This window comes from Pyricularia oryzae, chromosome 2 (genome assembly GCF_000002495.2).
Source record: "Pyricularia oryzae 70-15 chromosome 2, whole genome shotgun sequence".
In the NCBI taxonomy this organism is placed as follows: Eukaryota; Fungi; Ascomycota; class Sordariomycetes; order Magnaporthales; family Pyriculariaceae; genus Pyricularia; species Pyricularia oryzae.
The window spans coordinates 1,112,839-1,133,210 of record NC_017850.1 but is presented as its reverse complement, the minus strand read 5'-3'; the positions used below and the strand labels follow the sequence as shown (position 1 = coordinate 1,133,210).

Here is a 20,372-nt window from a genome sequence, read left to right as displayed (position 1 = left end):
CACCTTGAGGGGGATATCTTGCTTTGGCGAAATGGGGTATGACAGCATACTATCTCTAATTATCACTAATTAGACAGTGATCGATTGATAATGAAAGAAATGTAGCCACATTGGAACAGATTAGAGAAAACTTCAGAGGGAGAACTCTATAGGTAACCAAACAAAAGAAACAAGATAACCTAAGAAATTGAAACATACCCAACCATCGAAGAAAAAAGCCAAAAAAATATATTGAAAATGGTGGAAATGAATAGACAAGATAACAAGAGATCAAGTCTGCACATATTCGCTCTCAGTGCCGGGTGGAGTGGGCTGCGCTCTATCTCCAATAAGGCCTGCTACTATCTGAATAGATGCCTCACAGACTCTCTTCACAGTGACAAACACTAGAAAAGCAAGCGCATACAAGGCCGCTGTCAAGTTTTGGAAGATCCAAGGCTGCCAAAGATGCAGCACAAGCAGGAAAAGTGTCAGAAGCAGTAGCCAGTGTCGCGGGGAGTAGTGGTTTGCCCAAAGCTTCTCCCACTTGGTCATTCGGTACTCGGCAAGCGTAGGCTTCTGATCCAAGCCCAGGGGGTCATGTTCCCTGCCGTAGTAGTAGGTGACCCGGCCCCTGAATACCAAGGACTCGTGCTCAGCTGTCCACTTGTCCCATCGCTCCGGGTCGCACAGCGTCCTGTGCCGCTTGATGCGTGGAAACATGGCAATTCCGACTTTGGCGGTGCGAATTGGCCGGCGGTATTCGACAACCTTGTTACCGCCCATGATACCTCGGTAGAGTGAAGGCAACCCCGTTGACAGCGTTTTGGCTCGTGCCTCGGCCAAACTCTTGGCCACCTTGGCCCTTTCTTCATCAAGGTCATCCTGCGCTACCACGGCAACTCGTGAGTTGTGATATATGCCGATGTTTTCTTCCACATGCGTCGGTCCCCACTGGCTTCCCAGAGGCGCCATGAAATAGTCGATGATAGTCTCGGAACGGCGGATGATGATGGACAAGTAGGCGGCGATCGACACGATGTGGAAGATTTGTTGATGAATCTCTGTAAGTTCTGGCCAATCATCGTGAGGGGCTGCTTGACCTTGCAAGTTGATCAACGGCAAGAACATCTCAGTAATCTCGGTAGAAAGTTGACCAACGTCGACCCAGAACCTCGGCGTCGTGATGTCGTCTCCGAGAAAGTCCCGAACTATGGCACCCCTTCGCGCGGTGCGCTTGTAGCCTGAGTAGTAATCCGTCAGTATCGCCGTAGGACATATATGATGCGGAGTAGGGGTTAAGAGTAAGGCTAACGAACCATCAAGGTCGAGCGTTGTCTCGTCGTGAGTTCTGAGGAGCGTCATTTGCTCGTCAGACGCCCCAAACAAGAGGCTAGTGAAGACAGTGTCCAGTAAGGCCTTAGTGAAAACGCCGCATACAAGGCTGCTCTTTTGGCTTGACTCCATTAAAAGAGAGTCCCAGGTGGCTATGGGATCCGGGCAGGCCACTTGGTGAACAAAGTCGAGAAAAATTGGCGAGAATTTGCCTTCTTTCCAAGGAGAGAAACCCTCGAGGAACATGTTCGTTCCAAAGTATCTCTGTGAGAAGTACTTGATGGTAGTGAACAAATGCATGAAGGTAGAACTGTACCACGCATCGCTAAGTTCCCACTCCTCATGGAGCCGAGCAAACAAGAGGTGTGTTGGGCTGCTCTTGAGATCGCTCAGTGCCCTGGGTCGAAAGGGGACGGACCCCTTGGTCTGTGGAGTGCTCAGAGGCTGCTTGATACCATACTCCTCATCTCGCACCTGTATGAGCTCGTCCAGCCGAATTTTAGCAAACTTCCTGTCATCGGTATTAAGAAACACTTTCGCCACTTCGCCGTTGGCGTTCAAAGTAAACGGATTGCCTCCTTTCCGCATGATTAAGTGATGTAGCCAGTGGCAATCGGAAGTTGAGCAGAATGTTGCAAGTCGGTATTTGAACTATGTCTTTAGAAAAGGCTTTAAAGCATCGCGAGCAACAACAGCTTTCCCCCCTTCAAGATTTCATTCAGGCCGGTCCTGCATCTTATGGAATTTGCCCTCGAGACCAATTCCTTTGGGGCTACCAATGACAAGTGTGTTTGCGGCATCTCTTCTTTGTTCTTCGAAGACATCGCTTGAGAAGAATACTCAACTATGAATATATCGTGCGTATGGTATGGCCGGGGTAAGGGAAGGAAAGTAGGTCCAAATACCGGAACCGGAATCGGGGAACAATGCGCTTCTTCTATTCGACTCGACTCCGATTCGCAGCCGAATTCGGATTTTGATTTTTCAAAGACATTATCTCGTCAGTCTTTACACTAACAAAGGACTGACGAAGGCGGCCAAAACATGTGTGACTGAAGAATCCGGTTGATCAGCCTGTGTTTGGAACAAAGAGAGAATGAGTGTCCGTCCCCATTGACGCGTTTGGCTGATTCATGGTCGCAGGCTTACAAGCCCCCCACTGTGCACTCATGTCCGTCCGATGTCTCACTAGAGAGGCCACGGCTTTGAGCTTATCAAATATCAGGGACGATGAGGAGACATTGTGAGACAGGTCTCAGTTCGGGTGTTAAAGATTCCCAACATAATCGTGGGGTGCCGCAAGCAGCGGCTAGCTAATTGTTCCGTACCCTAGATAAGGTACCCGAGGTGCCTGACGCGCGGTAGCGACTTAATCAGCCCACCATTTCAAAGTGCTACGCTCTAATAGAGCACACATAATTTTCTATGTTATTCATTGTTGATATGAAGGAGAGTAGGTGATAGGTATTAATTGAGTCTATAGGTTCCGTGGGTTATTGTTGTTGTGTCTAGAGAGTGGTGCGGTGCTTCGGGTAAAGTCGCACAGCAAGAGCAGACACTTAGCTGGCTAAGGTACCTACCGAGTTGGCATGACACATGGTTTTATGTTCTAGAACTAGGTACAGTAGGTACCTAGGTAGACTTGCTAGGGTCGACTTCCATTCGCACCTACACAACTTCCTTGCAATTGTTTCCCTTCGCGATCTTTCCAAGTTGTAAAAAAAAAAAAAAAAAAAAAAAAAAAAAAAAAAAAATCACGAAACAAACAAAAAGGGCAGAAATTAATTGAATCTTCTGCAAATCACAAAGCTGCCTTGCCACATCTACAGTCGCAACCCTGCAAGCGCACTTTGATCATTCTTTTTAGGACTTGGATCCTGGCACCTGCACCCTGTGCCTGCCCTGTCGTTATTGTTGCTTTGGCATTCGTTCTCTTTGGGGGTATCGATTGCCCCACCAGTGCGATAATTCATCTTGCGCCTGCCTTCCCCGACCACCGACCACTGCTCGTTGAAAAAAAAAGAGGACATTGACGACAAGAAGCTTTTTTGGCTGGCACACAAATAGGCTCACCCGCACCATACCTTTCCTTCTCACGCAACGACAAACTTCTCTGCTAGCCTCTTTTCGGGTTTGGCAAATTTGAACTCCCCTCTCTTTTAGCGACCAGACGACAGCGACGACGAGACCACCGGACATCTGTCTTTCTTCACACCTGCGCAGACCCTTCTGCCGCAATCACCGACCGCCCCGCGACACACGCGTACACAATCTTTAACGACGAACATGTCTACCCAAGTCGATCTCTCGACGATTCCCATCTCTCCCGATGGAGAGAACGCGCCTACTTCATCCGGCGACAAGGAGGTCACAGTCTTTCACGACAGCAACAACTTCAACGTCAAGCACCCCTTGATGCACAAATGGACCCTTTGGTTCACCAAGCCACCAACTGGCAAGGTTAGTTGCGCCTCTGTAGCCCGCGTCCTTTGATGAAGAAATGTCGCCCTTTCTAACTTTGCTGATGTGTTTACTCTGCAGGGCGACAACTGGGCTGAGCTTCTTAAGGAAGTTATCACATTTAACTCAGTAGAGGAGTTCTGGGGCATCTATGTGAGTGGATGGTTGTATTTTTTTCGGGAATGTGGGAGGAAAAGGGAACAACGACAAGGACTTGACACCCAGCACCCCACAGAGGGTGTTTGTTGCACCTCGGTTTACTGACACACGAACCCCTGACAGAACAACATTGCCCCCGTCTCGGAGCTGGCGTTGAAGTCGGACTACCATCTTTTCAAGGAGGGCGTGCGACCAGAATGGGAGGACCCCCAAAACAAGCACGGTGGCAAGTGGTCCTACAGCTTCAAGGAGAAGCGCAACATTCCCATCGACGATATCTGGCTGCACACCATGCTGGCCGCGATCGGCGAGACTCTGGAGTCGGAGGACGATGGTGAGGTCATGGGCGTCGTCGTCAACGTGCGCAAGGCTTTCTACCGTGTTGGTGTGTGGACTCGCACCACCGGCAAGTCCATCCCCAACCGTGGTGATGGTGACGTTGCTGGAGGCAAGGGTCGCTCGCCTGAGAAGGGCAGGGCAATTCTCATGGATATTGGCAAGCGCTTCAAGGATGTCCTGAGGCTCCCAGCCAACGAGGTTCTTGAGTTCTCGGGTCACACCGAGTCTGCACACAGCGGCAGCACCCGTGCCAAGGCCAAGTTCACAGTCTAAACGGCAGTATGAGGGGAGCGAGCGAAATATGCGACGGGCTCGCTGCTGTATCTTTGCTGGCCAGAGGCCAACATGCGACAAAGTTCAACGGGACGTCTTTTTACATCCTCTGCATATACCTCAACACCATTCTTGTGGTTCGTTACGCATAATCGCTCTACCACACTGATCAACATGACATGAATTTTGCCTACCTTATGCACTGCTTCTCCCCTTGCACATTACATGTCGTATGATTACATGCTCTATATCAAGGGGTGCATTGCACCGGGAGGGTTTTCTCCCGGAAGTTTGGGGGGATGATTGTTTGGCTTTATTCACTTTAATGGATTTCAGGTTGATGGATCGTCAGTCGTTCTCTTTTTTGCATGCACGAGAACAGCCCATGGGGGAGAAACCCGAGGATGACAGCACGGAAAGGCCAATGACTCCCTATCTCTCTCATTTTTGCCTTTTGTCTTTCAGCCTTTCTGCCCAGAACAGGGTTGTTTCTCAGCCGTACCATCAGCTTGGGGGTGGCTGACGGTTTTTTCCCAGCAACTGACGTAATCCCGGCGCGGTGATGCTATGGCGTTCGGAAAACAAAAGAAAAGTTTTTAGAAGACTAAGGCAAAAAAAAAAAAAAAACAAGACGTGAAACGATGATCGCAGCCTTGCCATGTTTTGAAATGACCTAATTGTGTCATGGCTTTGCCACTGCTCTAATGATTGTCTATACTATATTAGTGGGTCTAATAGTTACAAGAATTCCGTGGGACATTGAAAGAGGCATGTCTAAATGGGAGAAGAGATTGTTTTGAGGGGGGTTTCCTGTTTCCCCAGGAGATGTAAGAAGTGCAGACCAAAGACAAAATGACTGCAAAGATCCTCCAAGGGGTATCAAAAAGCAAGAATCACAAGCGGATGAGCCCAATCCATAGATCGACAGATAGAATGACAGAAAGCCAGCCACCAGTCTTTACATCTCGTCACCGCTAAAGTCCTCTTGAAAGACGGCGGCGACCAGCTGCTTCTTGTTGATCTTGCCCATGGCGTTCCGGGGAATGTGCTCGACGACGCGCATGACCTGGGGGATCTTGTAGTTGACGAGGCGTCCCTTGAGGGCGCGGCGCATGTCCATGGGCGACCACTTGCCGTCGGCGCAGTGCTCCTTATCCAGCACGATGACGCAGCCGACCTTTTGCCCCCACTTGCCCGACGGCACGGCGCACACGGCCGCCTCGGCCACCTGGTCCAGCGACAGCAGCTCGCGCTCCACCTCGAGCGCCGACACCTTCTCGCCGCCCGACTTGATGATGTCGGCGCTCTTGCGGCCCAGGATGAAGTACATGGGCCCCTGGTGCGTCCACTCTTGGCCCGGGGCAGGGTTCTGCCCCGCGGCGGGAACGGGTCGGCGCACGGCCACGTCGCCCGTCTTGAACCACGCCGTACGCCCGTGGCCGTTTGCCGCATGGCCGTTGCCGTTGGCGGTGGCAGTGTCGTCCTCGACGAACTCCTTGGCGGTCGCCTCGGGGTTGCGCCAGTACTCGGCAAAGATGGTGGGGCCCCTGAGCTGGATCTCGCCGGCGCGCTCGCGGCCCTCGGCGTCAACCTCCTCGCCGGGCTTGATGACTTCTCCGGAATCGACGTCGACGAGCCGGGCCTCGACCGAGGGTAGCGGCCAGCCGACGCTGCCGTCAACTCGGTCGGCGTCTGCCAGGCCGCATGACAGCGCCATGCCCACCTCGGTCATGCCGTAGCGCTCCAGCAGCACGGTGCCACCCGAGAGTTCCTTCCATGCCCGCTTCACCGGGGTGGGGAGGGCGGCCGAGCCGGAGATGCTGAGGCGCATGTTCTTTGGCGAGACGGCCTCGCGCGCCGCGGTCAGCACGTCGGCCGGTAGGGACTTGTGGGTTGCGAGCAGGCGCGAGTAGACGGTCGGGACGACGGTGAAGAAGGTCACGGGGGCTTTTTTGGGCGCAGCGCTGCCGTTGGACCCGTTGGTGGAGGCTTCAGGGTCGGCCATGAAGGGCGATGCTAGGCGGCGCCACACGGCGTCGGCGTTGAACGGGAAGAGGAATTCGATGGTGCTGCCGGCCATGAGGGGAGCAAAGAGGGCATTGATGGTGCCGTGGATGTGGTGCAGGGGCAACACGTGCAGCAAGTGATCCTTTGGAGAGTACTCCCAAGCTTGAAGCAGTGAGCGCGCCTGCGCAGTCATTACATCCTGCGGCAAGAGTACACCTTTCTGCGAACGGGGGAGAGGTCAGATTAGGCCTATAGGTTTCTCCAAAAGGTTTAGTGACAGGGGAAGAGAACTAACCGGTCGATTCGTGGTGCCTGAAGTGTACAACATCATGCCAGCATTGCCAGGGCTACCTCCATCCAATGTGATTGGTTCCGAGGGGGCAGCAGAGTCACCCTGGAACTTGGATAACTCCAAAAGAGTCGGCTTGGAGGCCAAACCAGTGGCCAATACATCCTGAGCTTTTTGCGCAAACTTGGACGAGGATAGTAGCAGGGCGGCCTCGCTGTGGTCCAATATATATTGCAGCTCTGGAGGAGGGAAAGCTGGTGCCAGAGGTACGGCAATGGACTTTGCCGCCAATATGGCAAGGAGAGTTACTGTACGGAGCAGGTAAGCACTTCGTGTGATATGAAAACTGACAAAAATGCCTAGTTAGGACCTTTCATGGGATCGCTTTTGCTTACCTACATAGTCGTAGCTGTTTTCTACCAGAAAAGCAACCCGCTCCCCATCCAGCTCACGCTTGCCCGAAGCCTCACAGAGCCGATCTCGGACCCTCGCCACATCGGCCAGCAGACCTCCGTACCTAAAGGGCCTCCCGGACAGGGAGTGGACAACGGCGGTAGATTCCGGGTCGTGTTTTCTGATGGCCTCGAAGATGGGCAGCTTGGGGAGGGTAGTAGAGGAAGCCATCCTGGCGTAGGCAGCTAGGGTAAAAGTTGCAGTGGGCTGTGGTCGCCTAGGGAGAAAACGGGAGAAGAGCGATGATGGTGGTGGAGGGTGACATAGTCTCGCAAGGTTCCACATGACAAAAGAAAGACGGCTCTACCCTGCCATTTATTTAAAGCAAGGGGAGGGGAGGGGAGGGACAAATAAAAAAGGGAAAATGGGGTTTGGGTCACTGTACAAATGTGGAGGAGGGTATCGCTCGCAGTAGGGCGGGGAGAAGAACGAATGGGGCTTTTCACCCCAGACTCGGAATAATATTACCTAGCGAGCATGGATGAATGGACCAGACAGAAGCAAGATGCAGTCGATGGAGCGTAGAGCAGGGCTGGTTGATTCCCGATGTCGTTCTCCGTGCTGCAGACTTGTTGGGGAAGACCCGTAATATTATTATTTGTTGATGCACTGTTGATTTTTTCTCTTTATCGAGTGGAGCTCAAGTTGGGGTAAAAGAGAGATAAATGTTTGTAGCATACGTAGTGTATGTATGTTTTGCAGATGTTACCTTACGTAGGCTAAGAGATGCTTGATAAGGTGAATGGACGAAATATTTGAATGGAACAAAGCACTCAAAAAAAAAATTAACTTTTGTTTAAACTCGGCAGACGAGCGCTGTGACCCCTGACTCTCTGGTACAGTACTTGGCGGAGGACGGCAGGGTTTAGTGTGGAGGGGTGGTACTGTAATGGAATGGGAATTTGAGGCTTGCGCCCGGCGATCTACCGAGCTGCAGCCAACCACGCGACAGACGACATTGATTACTTTTTTTTTTATCCCTTGGATCGTACCTGGTACCTCAATTAAGGATTTGCACTGGAGAATTAATTGATTCAATACAGATTGCTTCAACCTTCAACCCATAAGTCCAATCAACTACCAAAGGTACCTCCAATACCTGCCTGCTTACCTTACCAAAAACTTAGTACCACTTATCCAATCACAAAGACGGCGACACAATCGTTCACGACATTCTATCCCTCCATCAACCAGGTTCAGCGCGCACAGGGTCAGCAACCAGCAAAGCGCGCACAGAGGCATCAGCAATACAAAGCACATTCTTGACATGTTCCGCCGTGTGTGCCTCACCCTGCCCAGAGCTGTACGACCATACGCCAACATGGCATCCAACACGCCCATGGAGGATGCGATCAGGACCAAGGTTGGTAACCGCAAAACACCCCCCAGGTCCCCAAGTCAAGTCGCATACACCATATGCGACTTGGGTTGAGGACCACCATCACACTTTTGAAAACGCACAACCCGCCCTTACCTCTTTTTTTCTCTTTTCTTCTTTTTCGTTGTACAGATTAGCGCGACCTTCCAACCGTCCCGGCTCGAGATCCACAACGATTCCCACCTGCACGCCCACCACAAGGCCATGCAGGGCAGCACGTCGCGCGAGACTCACTTTAGGCTCGTCGTGACGTCGGAGCAGTTCCGCTCCAAGAACCAGCCCGCCCGCCACCGGGCCATATACTCGCTGCTCAAGGACGAGATGGCCAAGGAGGGTGGAATCCACGCCCTGCAGCTCAAGACCATGACGCCCGAGGAGGACGAGAGGCAGAGGTTGAAGGAGGAAGAGCAGGCAAAGTAGACGGCATAATGGCGGTGACTGGCCAGCCAGGTAACCGTTGGCGACAGTTCCTTGTTGGCTGTTCGCCTTCGGTTTGATACAGTAGTAAGCAACGACAAACAAGTAAACAAACTTTGCAAAACATGTAGTGCTATGAGCTGAGGCTATGGTCACTCCGGACGCACAGGTGTACTCTAACAGGTTTGCGTATTTCAACCAAGACATGCGTGTTTGGACTACCCGTGGGCGGAGTCAGGTTTATCTCACGCCGTTATAGCATTCGCTCAGTTAAATTATGCATGGCAGGACACGATCAAAAGCTGTTCCGGCAATTGTCCGACTGGGGATATTGGCCGCGAGGCGGCTGACCTTACCTCCTGGTATTTTCTCCGTCTGAAGAATCAGACTTTTGCGACTAAGTAAAGGCGAAATCATTGCAAAGTGACCCGACTTTTTTTTTTCGTTGATCCAAGGGCAATCGAACGCTGGAGAACAAGATTGAGTACCAACCTACCTAGGTAGGTACCTACCTTATGTATGGAGGTTGCAACAGCAGGGCTCAGCCTGCGCGGAATACTCTGCTCATAAATGAAGCCAGAGAAGCCAGAGCGGGTGAGTTTTCAGTGATTTACAAGTTCTCAGCAACTAATATCTATCTGTGTGTCGTCTGCATCAACGACGATTTCACCTGGCCTACTAAGTCTACCACTTACCATGTGGTTCTCAAGACAAACAAACCTTTGACTCGTCCAAGAAGTCTTGGGATGGGCTCACATATACGCACAAACAGTGATTCTGCCAAGCCAGCCAGATGTGTTCTTGATTGGTTCTCCTTTTTAGAGATGCCAGCAAAGTCAGGCGTCTCTGCAGATCCCGCAAGGCGGGATAGCCCAATCAAGCAGAGAAGGACATTTTAGCTAATAGGTAGTGCTCAGTTTTGCGCCGACTTGCGCATAACTATGTAGCCCTTCGCCCTTTTCGCTGCCTACGCAAGGAAATGAATGCCACGGTGTCGCCCGCACAGCCGGGATACGAAATATAAAACACCTTGTTTTGTGGTCGAAGACATTCTCCATTCTTACTCTTTTACGCGAAACGGGATACTTCCAAGACTGTCTGTCATACTACCCCAGCTTGTCTTATATACTCAAATACCCTTTGGATATGCAGCTCGCGCAGGTCCCCCATGATTCGTACAGTCAGACCCAAGCCTATGAGCAGAAGCCATGTGAAGTGGAACTCCCAATTCTGCCAGCCAGGGAAGTGAGCAAGAATTCTGGGGTGGCGATGTCGCGATGCGTGCCGGGCCTTGTGCCCGCGACGGCGGACTGTTTCTCGTCACATAAGCCAGGTCAGAATATGGCATTTTACGAGGTGGGATCTCTCAAACTATTTTCAGACATAATTTCAGAACGGGTCTTTCTTTTTTCATGCTGACAGCCTATTTTATCGCGTCGTTCAAGTTTGAGGCACGGCGTGACCTCTTCTTCTCGATCCAGACACAGGGTCCTCTTTCTACAACCATAGCCATGGCCACAGTTTTCGCCGAGAACCTTGCAGCCCGGATCAGAACGCAACTTGGCGGCTTCACTGTCTCTCCTGGGGCTGGTCACAGAACCCCTTCTTCCAAAGGTTCATCAGAAGGAAAAAAGGAAGAATCGAATGGCACCAGCCCGACACGGATTGGTAGACCAAAACTAGCCCGGGAAGGCGAGATAGATGATATTAGTGATAAAGACGAAGACGAGGACAAACGTGAAGAGAAAGCATTCAAACAGCCTAGCCAGGAGTCCTCTCAGAAACACAAGGAGTTGAAGTTCGCCTGCCATTACCACAAGCGTTATCAGCTGCCTTGTTCTGGACCACCCGGATGGCCTAATATCCAAAGACTCAAGTATGCCTGACCATTTTCTCCGCTGGGAGACTTCGCGGTCAGCGGATCATGGGATAGTCACGGCAGACTAATGTTATTATGAACGCCTCCAGAGCACATCTCTACCGGTCCCATCGAATATCACACAGCTGCGATCGCTGCTGTCAATCTTTCACTTCTGCCGATGATCTCCATGCGCATATGGTCGCTCGTGAACCATGTCGCTTCAGGACAAGAGACCACTGCGAGGGCTTCACGCAGGCGACAAAAGAAAGGCTCGAACCTGTCGGGCGCCACCAGGGTAGCACTGGGGAGACAGACCAAGCTAGCCAGTGGTGGGAGATATATGGCATTCTCTTCCCTGACGTGCCCCGGGAAAATTACCCGTCCCCATGTGAGTTTCTGCCGCCGGCTTCTCTTACAAAATCAACATGCTTCTTTTTTCAGTTTTCCTCTCCTTCGGCCATGTTACTGGTCATATTGCTAGGTAAGATTCAGCATTTAGTCAATATGCCTACTTGCTGACTTAGTTATCAGATTACGAAGAAGACGATGACTACCAAACGGCAGATGCTGGAACTCTACCCATAGTATCGTCATCACATGAGTGCGCGCATATTCTTCAGCTTGCCAGCGATGACTCTGACAACGAGCATGACATAAATCAAACTTATCAAGATGTCCATGGGAATGAAGAGAGGCAGAATGATGCGGAAGAAATGAGCGACCCTCAACGCGCTACTGTTGACAGAGTGATGAGATTCTTCTCCAACTGGTTCAACAGGGAGATCGGCGTCACGACCTCAAACGAGGGACCTGGGCCTGCCAACACAGAGGGCAGCTGTATCAACCAGTCAGCGCAGCAGACGGGTACAGGGGTGGGCAATTCGGGGAGTGGAGGAATTGGCCGTCGCAACGCTCGCAGACCAGCAAAACGAGGCTGGGACGACGACGGAGACAAAGACGAACACGACGCCCAGGATAAGCGACCAAAGGTAGAGGGACCTCTGGCCAAGAAGCTGGCTTGCCCTTTTTACAAGCACAGTCCACGACGATATAAGAGGCAACGGTCGGAGAAGCGCTCCTCGTGCTGCGGGCCAGGGTGGGACTCCATGCACCGGCTCAAGTAAGTACAGACCACGGCATGCTCGCCCGTTCCTTCATGATTTTAACTGCCGAAACTTGACCTAAACATGTAATTCTCACGGCTGTCCCTGTTTGCCTACAGAGAGCATCTTTATCGGCGTCACGGGCTCAAAAATGTTTGCATCCGTTGTTTTGAGCGGTTCAATGACCAGGACGAACTGGATGCGCACACCAGAGCCGCGATATGGTGCGAGCCGCACAACGGTGTTCTGCTCGACACCATCACACCATCCCAAGAGAAGAAACTCAAGTCTCGCAAAAAGGACTCCGAGGCCGTCAGCGAATCGCAAAAGTGGGTGAAGACATACAGGGAAATTCTGTTTCCCGACTTGCCCCATGACGAGACCCCAAGCCCATGTGAGTTTGTTTTTCCAGGAACCCGTGAGGAGTCAAAAGAAATGTAGGTCTCAGCCTGGCCATGCCCCCCCCCCCGCAGTCACTGATCAGATGTAAAATCCCGTTATTAGTCTACGAGGACGAAGATGTGGTAAAGGAAAAGGAAGACCAGATGGAGGATTACAAAGCCTACCTCCGCCGCGACCTGCCACCCCTGGTCAGGAACTGGCTCGAACAGGAGGTCCAACGGCGCCTTGACCCTAATGAAGACGAGTTGAAGCTGCGCGTCATTCAAATCGCCCGGGAACTCCAGCTGGCGCTTCTAGACAGCTATTTGAAGTCGGAAGGGCCAAAAGCGTCCCGGGCAGCGCCTGCCTCGCCTGAAACGGCTCCGTCTCTTGCACCAGTACCAGGCTTGCCTGAGCCCGTCCCCAATTCCGTGGCTGCCGCCTACCAGGAAGACCTGGTCGTCAATGGGTCCCATGGACTTTTGGATACTACTGGATCTGCCAATCTAGCCACCACGAGGAGCGAATGTGGCACGTGCCCGGAGGAGGATGGGGATCTGTCTGCGCTCGATGTTGGCGACTTCGAATTCGACTTATTTGGCGGTGGAAACCTACCAGATCCATTGTTGAACTTGGATCCGGGCTATGTTTACATGTTTGGGGAACTCGAATCGGCGAGAACCAATGTTTCTGAACCGTGGAGCTCCGATTTGCCACAAATTTCGGGCTGACTATTTTATGCTCATTGTTCGAATCCATGGGAGACATACTATGAACAAGGGGCTTGTTACGCAATCCAGTAAACACGTGCCTTTAGCCATGTCTTGACGATTTGTGATGTAGCATAGTAGCTCCCCTAGCTGTCGACTTGTCTAGAGTTCAATGGAGGGGAAAGCCGACGATCCACAATACAACGTTCAACGCAACAGCGAACGGATAGTAGCTCCATCAGACGAACACAGGTGGCAGCCGCGTCTGCTCGTCAGATCATACCGGTTTGATCTGTCTGCAACCACCTCAAGATACATGGCGTTTGGACTGTCCTACTGTATACCCGTTCGGGTCTAAGCGGGGCTTTGCCGAACCTAGTCTAGTTTATCAGCTCGAACATGTCATCCATTCATACTATAGCGTCAGCCTCCATTGGACGGCAATAAAAGGGATGCGCCCAAAATAAAAGTCTATATATTTCTCAAATCAATCCAGTTCGAGCTCTGAAATGGCTTGGTTGACAAACGACTCCCCACTTGTCGCGGCCGCACTGCCTGCTGGCCCGTTACCTGCAGCTTCTCTCGAACTGCTGCTCCTATCCTTTGCGCCATCCTCGTCGTCGCTCCTGCTCCCCTCGCTTTCCGTCTCTGGCGGAGTTTGCAACCCCGTCGCAGCGTTGACCGCCTTCCGCCGCCTCCGGAGCATGCACGTCTCCACCGTGATGCCGGGCCCAAATGCACAGCCGACGACGTAGTCTGTCGGTTCCCTGCCGCCGGGGGTGAGCGCGTCCATCTCCTTTTGCCGCAGGCAGTCCAGCACGCTAAAGATGGTCGCCGAGCTCGAATTTCCGTGGTTCATGTAAGTCGAGTAGCTGGCACGCATGTGCTCCGGGGTGATGCCCATGGCCTTTTCGGCCCCGGTCAAAATCGTCGCCCCGCCGGGGTGCATGGCCCAGTCGAAGTCGGAAGGCTTGGCGTAGTTTGGTGGTAATGGTGGCAGCGATGCCATAAGTGAGGTGAAGGACGACTCGAGCGCCGAGGTGGTGAGTTGTGGCACGCGCGGCGTTAAGACTACTTTCCATCCTGTTGGTCAAGTCCCCGTTAGCACAGACTCAAACAGGATTTACTATCGTGGTTATCAGATCACAGCGAGCACCTACCAACTGGGTCGACATCAAAACCCAAATCCAGTTCCGTATCTGGAATCGTCATGTTCTGCCAGCCTAGTAATTCATATGCGGGCTCCTTGGCATCGAGTCCGTGGCCGATCCCGTTACTCAACACGACCGCACTCGCACAGTCGGAGAAGAGACAAACCCCGATGCGCGTGTTCTGTTCGGCGTTTATGCTGTCGAGTTCGCTGCGCACAAAAGTCGTGCTGACCTCGAGGGCCATGACCAGGATCCTGGCGGGCAGGCCGCGCATGGCGTGGCCGAGGGCCAGGTTGGCGGCCGTCCTCAGGGCCGCGAGCCCGCCGCTGCACCCGACGCCGTGCAGGAGCACCTTCTCGACCGAGTCCGACAGGCCCAGCTCGCGCGCCACAAAGTGGTCGTAGCCCGGGTTCGCGCTGTCGGTGCACGTGGTCGACACGACGTGGGTTATGCTGGCCGCGGCGGCCGCGGGGTCTGTCATGCCGGCGTCCTCAAACGCCTTACGGGCGGCGCTGACCGCCAGCGGCACGCCGTCGCTCATAAACACCTTGTGTAGCTCCGATATCGACGGGGCGACCGCGTCGTTTACGATGGGGTGCTCTGGGTCGCCGATCGAGGACCGGGCGTCGATTCCTGTATACCTGTTTATGGCCAGTACCTTGCTCATACTGTTGCCAGGGAGAGAAGTTGTTAGTTTGACTGTGCCAGGGCAGGGTCGCGGGTACGGGGGGCCGCGGGAAAGAGCGGGGGCGCTTACGCCGGCGATTCTGGGTAAAAGCGCTTCGCTAGAGTCTCGACGGCGTCGGGCTTGAGGGCGTAGGGAGGGTATTGTGAGCCCACGCCCAAGATGGAGAGGCCCAGCTCCCTAGAGCCGGGGCTAGATGATGTTGCCATGATCGGGTCTCCGTAAGGTGGTGGACTGCTTGGGAAGAGGGTCGCCGGCACGATCGGATCCTGGTAGTATGTGCACGCCTGGCGGGACGAGGGCTAACTAGGTGACAAAAACGAAAGCAGAGCAATATGTCCTTTTGCTGTCGCAGCGTCGCCTCGAGAGATTCAGCACTCTGGAAACAAATTCCGAGGCACAAGCCAGCTCCGATGTCGTCGAGTGCACAAAGTGGGGGCTCGTATGGTAGAGTCCTGTTGACTTATCACCCCCGCTATTACCAGGTGTATTATTCTAGTTGGGAAGGTGGAAGCCTCGTACGAATAGGGAGGTATTCTTCTGTCGTCTTGGATTTTTGGAAGACTGTATCTCAGGCTCCTTTTTCGAGTGGGTTGAAAGGAAAGAGTGTACGAGAAAGATCCAAAGGAGGCTTGGTCGCGATAGGTTCGGAAAAAGTGTAGGGGTTGGTTCCAGGTCAGAAAATGTATGAAGTCAACCTCCCGTCACTAACCAGAGGGAAACCCATTAGGTACAGCCAGACCCTGGTTTAAAAAATCCGAACCCCTGCCACGTACGTACCCTATTCGACCTTATGCGACTCCACGCAACACCAGTTGGCATAGTACATGAGGTAAGGTAAGGTAAGATAGCAAACACCTTACTCTCCGGCATGCTTGAGCTCCACATCTCCGCGGTTGTACCTGACAAGTACAAAAGGATGATTTAAACCCTTGTTGCCAGACTGTACCAGTACAGTACGATTAGTTTTCTACCGGCAGAACCACCGTAAATCGTTTGATCCTTATTCCAAACATCAAATCAAGTTTGTCCTGGACCGAACTTTCTGATTGTTTTTATAAAGTACCATCACCCGCCGAGTCTTGGGACGAGATCAACCATCCAAACGGTACAGACTGCAGCTTGTCGTTGAGCGCAACGTAAATTGTTGGCAAAGCAAAGTTAATTGACACCGCCTAACGAGGGGAAGTTGACCGTGAAGTGGGACGCCCAAGCCTACTATAGTAAAACCGCTGCTGCGGGTCGTCGGACAGTACCATTTCCACTTTTGAAAAAGTCGGACTGACTCCATCACTCCAAAAGAAAAGCAAGGGACTTTGTTGCTCGGAAAGCCAATCAAGATACTCAATTCACTAATCAACCGGGACTGCCCAAGAATTGTCCCACCCATGTACGGTAAGGTAAGATAGTTTAAAGTTGGAGGGGCAAAAAGGAGCTACGTCCTAATCAGGTAGGTCAAGGTGGGTTTTTCTGTGCAAAGTACCTCGGAATGCAGCGAAAGTCGGGTGGTTTATTGGGTTTTGCCAAAAACTCCATTATCGATGACGCCTCTATGTACACAACCGAGGCTGAATAGAGTACTGGAAACCCGTTCTTGCCGTTGTGTAATGGTTGTGGCGTCTTGGAACTAGACTAGCTCTAGTTGATCAAGCCAGCTATGAGTTGGATAGTTTTTCTTTTGCATCTACGGTACAGTTCAAGAGAACCACCACTTGTAAATGATGGCTTTACACCTTACGTGCAGTCAGTACCTACCGGTAGTTGCGAACAGGTTGTGCAGGCAAACATCAGTCAAAATCAAGTTTTGGATCTGACGGGCTGGTCCGAAGGTCAGTTTCTAGAGCCAAAAAAAAATTAAAAAAAAAAATTATACTTTGTACCAGCAAGTTTGTACTGTACACCTAGGTACGGTGTAGAGCGCATATGACAGCTCGGATTCCAGACAGCTGTACTGCCCTAACACGACACATCTATCTAGTCTAGACTGATTGGGGCTAGGTATCCGATGCCAAAAACACGCACGACACATGGTCAAAAATTCAATTTCAAACGAAAAAGTTAGATATGTGAGACCCTGTCCCTACCCTTGCGTACAACGGTGGATTCTAGTTTAAATTTAGAATGAGGAGAGAAACCACATCAACTTGATAGGCAAATGAAGATCCTTAGTTTACTGAGTAAGGCGTCCTACGACTTAGTATGTACTTGCCTACCGCTACGCATGTGCGTGCTGCAGCCAAGTACGTCCTATTTTAATAAGCATACGGTACAGTCCCCACCACAATGTGTGGTTTGAGCAACCAACCTAGCCAAGCTAGCTTACCTACCTCAACCTACCCTGTATAATTTACCTGCAAGATATGGAAAATCCTCCGGTAGTGGTCTACGGTAATTTCTTAGATATTGTGAACAAAATCAAAGCCTCCGCAAAGAGGCAGTGCTTGACCACGCGTACCATGCTTGCAACGTCAGCAAGTTCAAACATCCAAAGCGACACAAGCACCGGAAGCGCGAGTCAACCCAGTTTCAGCCCCATCAATCTCCAGGGAGGGACGATCGACAAAACAAACAAAGAAAAAAAAAAGATAATTGAAACATATATTAAAATATACATCAAATAATTATTGAGAAGTCACGGAAAAAATAAACAGGAGCTAGTGCTGCAACTGTTACACAGCGCTAGCTAACTGCACCGGGGAGAACGGAAGGGGCGGGAAGCAAAAACGAAACTTTTTTCTGGGGGTGGGCTAAAAAAAAAAAAAAAAAAAAAAAGGCCACAATGCCTCTGCTCCTCGCAAAACTCCCCTTGGTCCTGCACATAGCGGCCGAGACGGGTGCGGCCAACTCCTTCCTCCGAAACCCGCGCACGCAGCTGCGGATCCGGGGCGCCGACCACGCCGACGTCCAGCGCGAGGCCGACCTGGTGTGCGCCAACCTAGGCGGGGCGCTGTTGACCACCAACCTCGTCGCCCTCGTCGTGCTCTTGCGCCAGGCCGACGCAGCACAAGCACTAGACGAGACGAGCCGCCTCATCGTTCTCGCCCTGGCCTCTTACCACATCTTCCCAATGTACAGGGCCTTTGCCCGGCTCACTTCCCCGGGCGCCGCGCTCAAGTACCAGGATGTGCCCATGGGGGGACCAGCGGTGCACTTGCTTGTCCACTGGGTCTGCTTTGCAAGCTTGCTGTGTTCGGCGCTGTTTGGAGGATGAGCGGTCGAGCGTCAGCACAGCTGGCAAGCTTCTTTTTGTTGTCTCACGCCAATAGATCACTCGGACGACACGACATTCAAATTCAAAAAGCGAATAGAATTTTTAGCACCATTAGACAACCAGAGGACAGCCAATCTTGATTTGTTTTTTCTATACTTGTTTTTTTTTTAACTTAATTAGTCTAGCCTGTCGTTGAATCATCTGCAGAGATCACTAGCCAAAAAGCCTGAGGCCAGGGCCATCAACATCTACACCGCCCATATCTTCATCCTCGGAAGCGCCGTCAGCGTCCTCGCGCAACTCCATCTTCTGGCCAAACAATGTGCCGAAGAAGCGGTCGATGGCGTCCTGCTCCCACGTTCGCCGGTCCTCGGGCGCCATAAAGTTCTGCAACTTTTCGTGAACAGTGAATCGCAACTTGCGACCCTTGCTGGCCCTTCGGTCAACAACCTTCCTGGTCCTAGCCTCCTTGACGGCTGCCCACTTAACCGTCGGCACGGATCCTCCAGCACCGCCACCAGAACCGTCCAATGTACGCTGATCCACGAGCTCCTTGAGCAGGAGCTGGTAAAAGTCGGCATCGTCGTAAATGTTCTCGTCCTCTTGTACCTTTTTGCTCGACTGTATCGGGGCACACGAGCGGGGAACACGCGTGCGCTTAACCAAACGGTCCGGGTTGACTAGCTGGTCCTCGAGAACCGAAGTCAGGGACTCGACTGTGGTAGTACCCAACTGTCGCTTGGATGTGACAGCGGTGGTGCTCTTTGTCTTGCTGGACCATTTTTCCAACACCTTCTTTCTGTAGGATGCCGCCCTAGCTTCAACAACCCCCATGTCTTCCCAGAGGTCCTGCAGAGGCGTGTCCATGTCGATATCTCTCTTCCGTTTTTGACCAGCTGCTGTTGCCGATAATCCTGGTGTCAGAGACCGGCGGAAGGTATCAATAGTGCTCCATAACTTCAACGCCGCTTCCTCGGCGGCCTGGTACGGCTGGCCCTCAGTAGACTCGTTTTCGGACAGAGTGCTCATAGAGTTCACAGCGACCAGGGCTTTCTGAAGCCGAATACGAATGTTCAGAAGCGAGTCGAATGATCGTCTTTGCTGACGAACCGCGCGTCCCTTATCTAGACCAGCTTGAGATTGCGTGCCTCCATTTTGTGCACCATCTTGTCCCATCATCTTCCGTAGTTGAGCACTGAGGTCTGCATTCTTGGCATTCGACTCTTCGTCGCTTTCGCCCTCCGAGTCATCCTCGTCGCCTTCGTCCTCGTCGTCCTCATCGTCTTCTGAAGCGTCGCTTGGGCCGGAGACTTCGTCGCTCTCCAATTCGTCACTCTCGTCACCCGAGTCTTCGGATCCTTCACCCAGGTCCGACTCGGCGCTTCCCGCATCCTCCTCATCTTCCTCAGAGCCACTCAGGAAATCAGCTGCGATGGGGCGTTTGCTACGGCGTGCGCTTCCGACCCTGGGCTTTGAGCTGCCACGGAAGGTAAACTTCGCAAACTTCTCCTCGTCGCTGGCACCAAGCGCATCGTCGCTATCTATCTCTTCATCGGCGTCGATGTGGTCGGCCTCGAGGTCGGCGGTGTCTGGGTCGGCAAATTCCTCAGCTGAGGAGTCGTCTCCCTGGGACTCGGCGTCCTCTTCATCGGACTCCTCTGCGCTGTCATCGTCGCTGTCATCGTCGCTTTCGTCGAGTGCTGACCGGCTCACTCGCTTTCCTCTATACTGCGGTCCAAGGTTGTCGACATCGGCCTGGCGGAGCTTGCTCTTGCTGTTGATTCAAAGTTAGTAAGCATCCAGTGAAGATTAGAGCAACATTGTTGACCTACCCAACAGATACATAGTGCTCAGTGCCGGTGAGGCCATCTGAATCGCCATCACTGTTGCTATCCTCATCGCTGTCACCAGCAGGGGCATCGGCTTCAGGGTCGTAGTCTGGTGCGATTACAAAATGTTAGATATAAGCAGCAAACAGCAATCGAGTTTAAAATTAATTCACACACCCTTGACAGCCTTCTCCTGAAGCTCGGCAAACTTTTGCGAGCGGCCCTTTTTAGGTGCCATGGTGGGCTGTTTGCTTGCTTCTCAAATCGTAGTGCGTTGGAGTTGGCAAACCGCGATCGGACTCTTTGCTTGCAGCGGCCGAGAGAAATCGCGAAAGCTATCAGTCTGAACCCC

The 20,372-nt window shown here is 52.3% G+C and overlaps 8 protein-coding genes across 8 annotated transcripts; 4 read left to right on the top strand and 4 right to left on the bottom strand.

Annotated features, from left to right (window-relative positions):
- Window positions 1-10: 10 nt before the first annotated feature.
- On the bottom strand, window positions 11-2,309 carry MGG_04648 (uncharacterized protein). The gene is made up of 2 exons (XM_003713591.1): window positions 1,299-2,309; window positions 11-1,223 (listed from the first exon to the last, which is right to left on the bottom strand). The coding sequence occupies exons 1-2, from the start codon at window positions 1,900-1,902 to the stop codon at window positions 271-273; spliced, it is 1,557 nt and encodes a 518-aa protein (XP_003713639.1). The 5' UTR covers window positions 1,903-2,309; the 3' UTR covers window positions 11-270.
- Window positions 2,310-3,259: 950 nt separating this feature from the next.
- MGG_04647 (eukaryotic translation initiation factor 4E-1) lies at window positions 3,260-5,196 on the top strand. Its single transcript, XM_003713590.1, has 3 exons — window positions 3,260-3,774; window positions 3,856-3,927; window positions 4,057-5,196. Exons 1-3 carry the CDS (start codon window positions 3,601-3,603, stop codon window positions 4,543-4,545), a joined length of 735 nt encoding a protein of 244 aa, XP_003713638.1. The 5' UTR covers window positions 3,260-3,600; the 3' UTR covers window positions 4,546-5,196.
- On the bottom strand, window positions 5,062-8,138 carry MGG_04646 (2-succinylbenzoate-CoA ligase). The gene is made up of 3 exons (XM_003713589.1): window positions 7,237-8,138; window positions 6,848-7,149; window positions 5,062-6,772 (listed from the first exon to the last, which is right to left on the bottom strand). The coding sequence occupies exons 1-3, from the start codon at window positions 7,577-7,579 to the stop codon at window positions 5,504-5,506; spliced, it is 1,914 nt and encodes a 637-aa protein (XP_003713637.1). The 5' UTR covers window positions 7,580-8,138; the 3' UTR covers window positions 5,062-5,503.
- A 423-nt stretch (window positions 8,139-8,561) lies between these two features.
- On the top strand, window positions 8,562-9,092 carry MGG_04645 (BolA domain-containing protein; the record flags this gene model as incomplete). The annotated part of the gene is made up of 2 exons (XM_003713588.1): window positions 8,562-8,657; window positions 8,805-9,092. 2 exons carry the CDS (start codon window positions 8,562-8,564, stop codon window positions 9,090-9,092), a joined length of 384 nt encoding a protein of 127 aa, XP_003713636.1.
- A 1,508-nt stretch (window positions 9,093-10,600) lies between these two features.
- MGG_04644 (uncharacterized protein) lies at window positions 10,601-13,165 on the top strand (the record flags this gene model as incomplete). The annotated part of the gene is made up of 5 exons (XM_003713587.1): window positions 10,601-10,965; window positions 11,058-11,338; window positions 11,482-12,070; window positions 12,173-12,447; window positions 12,558-13,165. 5 exons carry the CDS (start codon window positions 10,601-10,603, stop codon window positions 13,163-13,165), a joined length of 2,118 nt encoding a protein of 705 aa, XP_003713635.1.
- Window positions 13,166-13,458: 293 nt separating this feature from the next.
- Window positions 13,459-15,639, bottom strand: MGG_04643 (chalcone synthase C). The gene is made up of 3 exons (XM_003713586.1): window positions 15,053-15,639; window positions 14,305-14,963; window positions 13,459-14,227 (listed from the first exon to the last, which is right to left on the bottom strand). Exons 1-3 carry the CDS (start codon window positions 15,187-15,189, stop codon window positions 13,632-13,634), a joined length of 1,392 nt encoding a protein of 463 aa, XP_003713634.1. The 5' UTR covers window positions 15,190-15,639; the 3' UTR covers window positions 13,459-13,631.
- Window positions 15,640-17,342: 1,703 nt separating this feature from the next.
- Window positions 17,343-19,034, top strand: MGG_04642 (uncharacterized protein). Its single transcript, XM_003713585.1, has one exon. The coding sequence runs from the start codon at window positions 17,760-17,762 to the stop codon at window positions 18,189-18,191; it is 432 nt and encodes a 143-aa protein (XP_003713633.1). The 5' UTR covers window positions 17,343-17,759; the 3' UTR covers window positions 18,192-19,034.
- Window positions 18,303-20,338, bottom strand: MGG_04641 (transcription factor AATF/Che-1). Its single transcript, XM_003713584.1, has 3 exons — window positions 20,198-20,338; window positions 20,024-20,129; window positions 18,303-19,965 (listed from the first exon to the last, which is right to left on the bottom strand). The coding sequence occupies exons 1-3, from the start codon at window positions 20,256-20,258 to the stop codon at window positions 18,405-18,407; spliced, it is 1,728 nt and encodes a 575-aa protein (XP_003713632.1). The 5' UTR covers window positions 20,259-20,338; the 3' UTR covers window positions 18,303-18,404.
- Between the last annotated feature and the right edge of the window lie 34 nt (window positions 20,339-20,372).

What these genes read in the sequence shown, in the direction of transcription:
- MGG_04641 (XM_003713584.1), bottom strand. Translation starts at nt 20,258, where the DNA reads ATGGCACCTAAAAAGGGCCGCTCGCAAAAGTTTGCCGAGCTTCAGGAG. An exon ending in TCAGGAGAAGGCTGTCAAGG is followed by an intron (nt 20,130 to 20,197) that starts GTGTGTGAATTA and finishes TAATCGCACCAG; the next exon opens with ACTACGACCCTGAAGCCGAT. An exon ending in GAGCACTATGTATCTGTTGG is followed by an intron (nt 19,966 to 20,023) that starts GTAGGTCAACAA and finishes TTGAATCAACAG; the next exon opens with CAAGAGCAAGCTCCGCCAGG.
- MGG_04647 (XM_003713590.1), top strand. Translation starts at nt 3,601, where the DNA reads ATGTCTACCCAAGTCGATCTCTCGACGATTCCCATCTCTCCCGATGGA. An exon ending in CCAAGCCACCAACTGGCAAG is followed by an intron (nt 3,775 to 3,855) that starts GTTAGTTGCGCC and finishes TTTACTCTGCAG; the next exon opens with GGCGACAACTGGGCTGAGCT. An exon ending in AGGAGTTCTGGGGCATCTAT is followed by an intron (nt 3,928 to 4,056) that starts GTGAGTGGATGG and finishes AACCCCTGACAG; the next exon opens with AACAACATTGCCCCCGTCTC.
- MGG_04642 (XM_003713585.1), top strand. Translation starts at nt 17,760, where the DNA reads ATGCCTCTGCTCCTCGCAAAACTCCCCTTGGTCCTGCACATAGCGGCC.
- MGG_04643 (XM_003713586.1), bottom strand. Translation starts at nt 15,189, where the DNA reads ATGGCAACATCATCTAGCCCCGGCTCTAGGGAGCTGGGCCTCTCCATC. An exon ending in TTTTACCCAGAATCGCCGGC is followed by an intron (nt 14,964 to 15,052) that starts GTAAGCGCCCCC and finishes CCCTGGCAACAG; the next exon opens with TATGAGCAAGGTACTGGCCA. An exon ending in TTTTGATGTCGACCCAGTTG is followed by an intron (nt 14,228 to 14,304) that starts GTAGGTGCTCGC and finishes CTTGACCAACAG; the next exon opens with GATGGAAAGTAGTCTTAACG.
- MGG_04646 (XM_003713589.1), bottom strand. Translation starts at nt 7,579, where the DNA reads ATGTGGAACCTTGCGAGACTATGTCACCCTCCACCACCATCATCGCTC. An exon ending in AAACAGCTACGACTATGTAG is followed by an intron (nt 7,150 to 7,236) that starts GTAAGCAAAAGC and finishes TGCTCCGTACAG; the next exon opens with TAACTCTCCTTGCCATATTG. An exon ending in CAGGCACCACGAATCGACCG is followed by an intron (nt 6,773 to 6,847) that starts GTTAGTTCTCTT and finishes CCCCGTTCGCAG; the next exon opens with AAAGGTGTACTCTTGCCGCA.
- MGG_04648 (XM_003713591.1), bottom strand. Translation starts at nt 1,902, where the DNA reads ATGCGGAAAGGAGGCAATCCGTTTACTTTGAACGCCAACGGCGAAGTG. An exon ending in GACAACGCTCGACCTTGATG is followed by an intron (nt 1,224 to 1,298) that starts GTTCGTTAGCCT and finishes ATTACTACTCAG; the next exon opens with GCTACAAGCGCACCGCGCGA.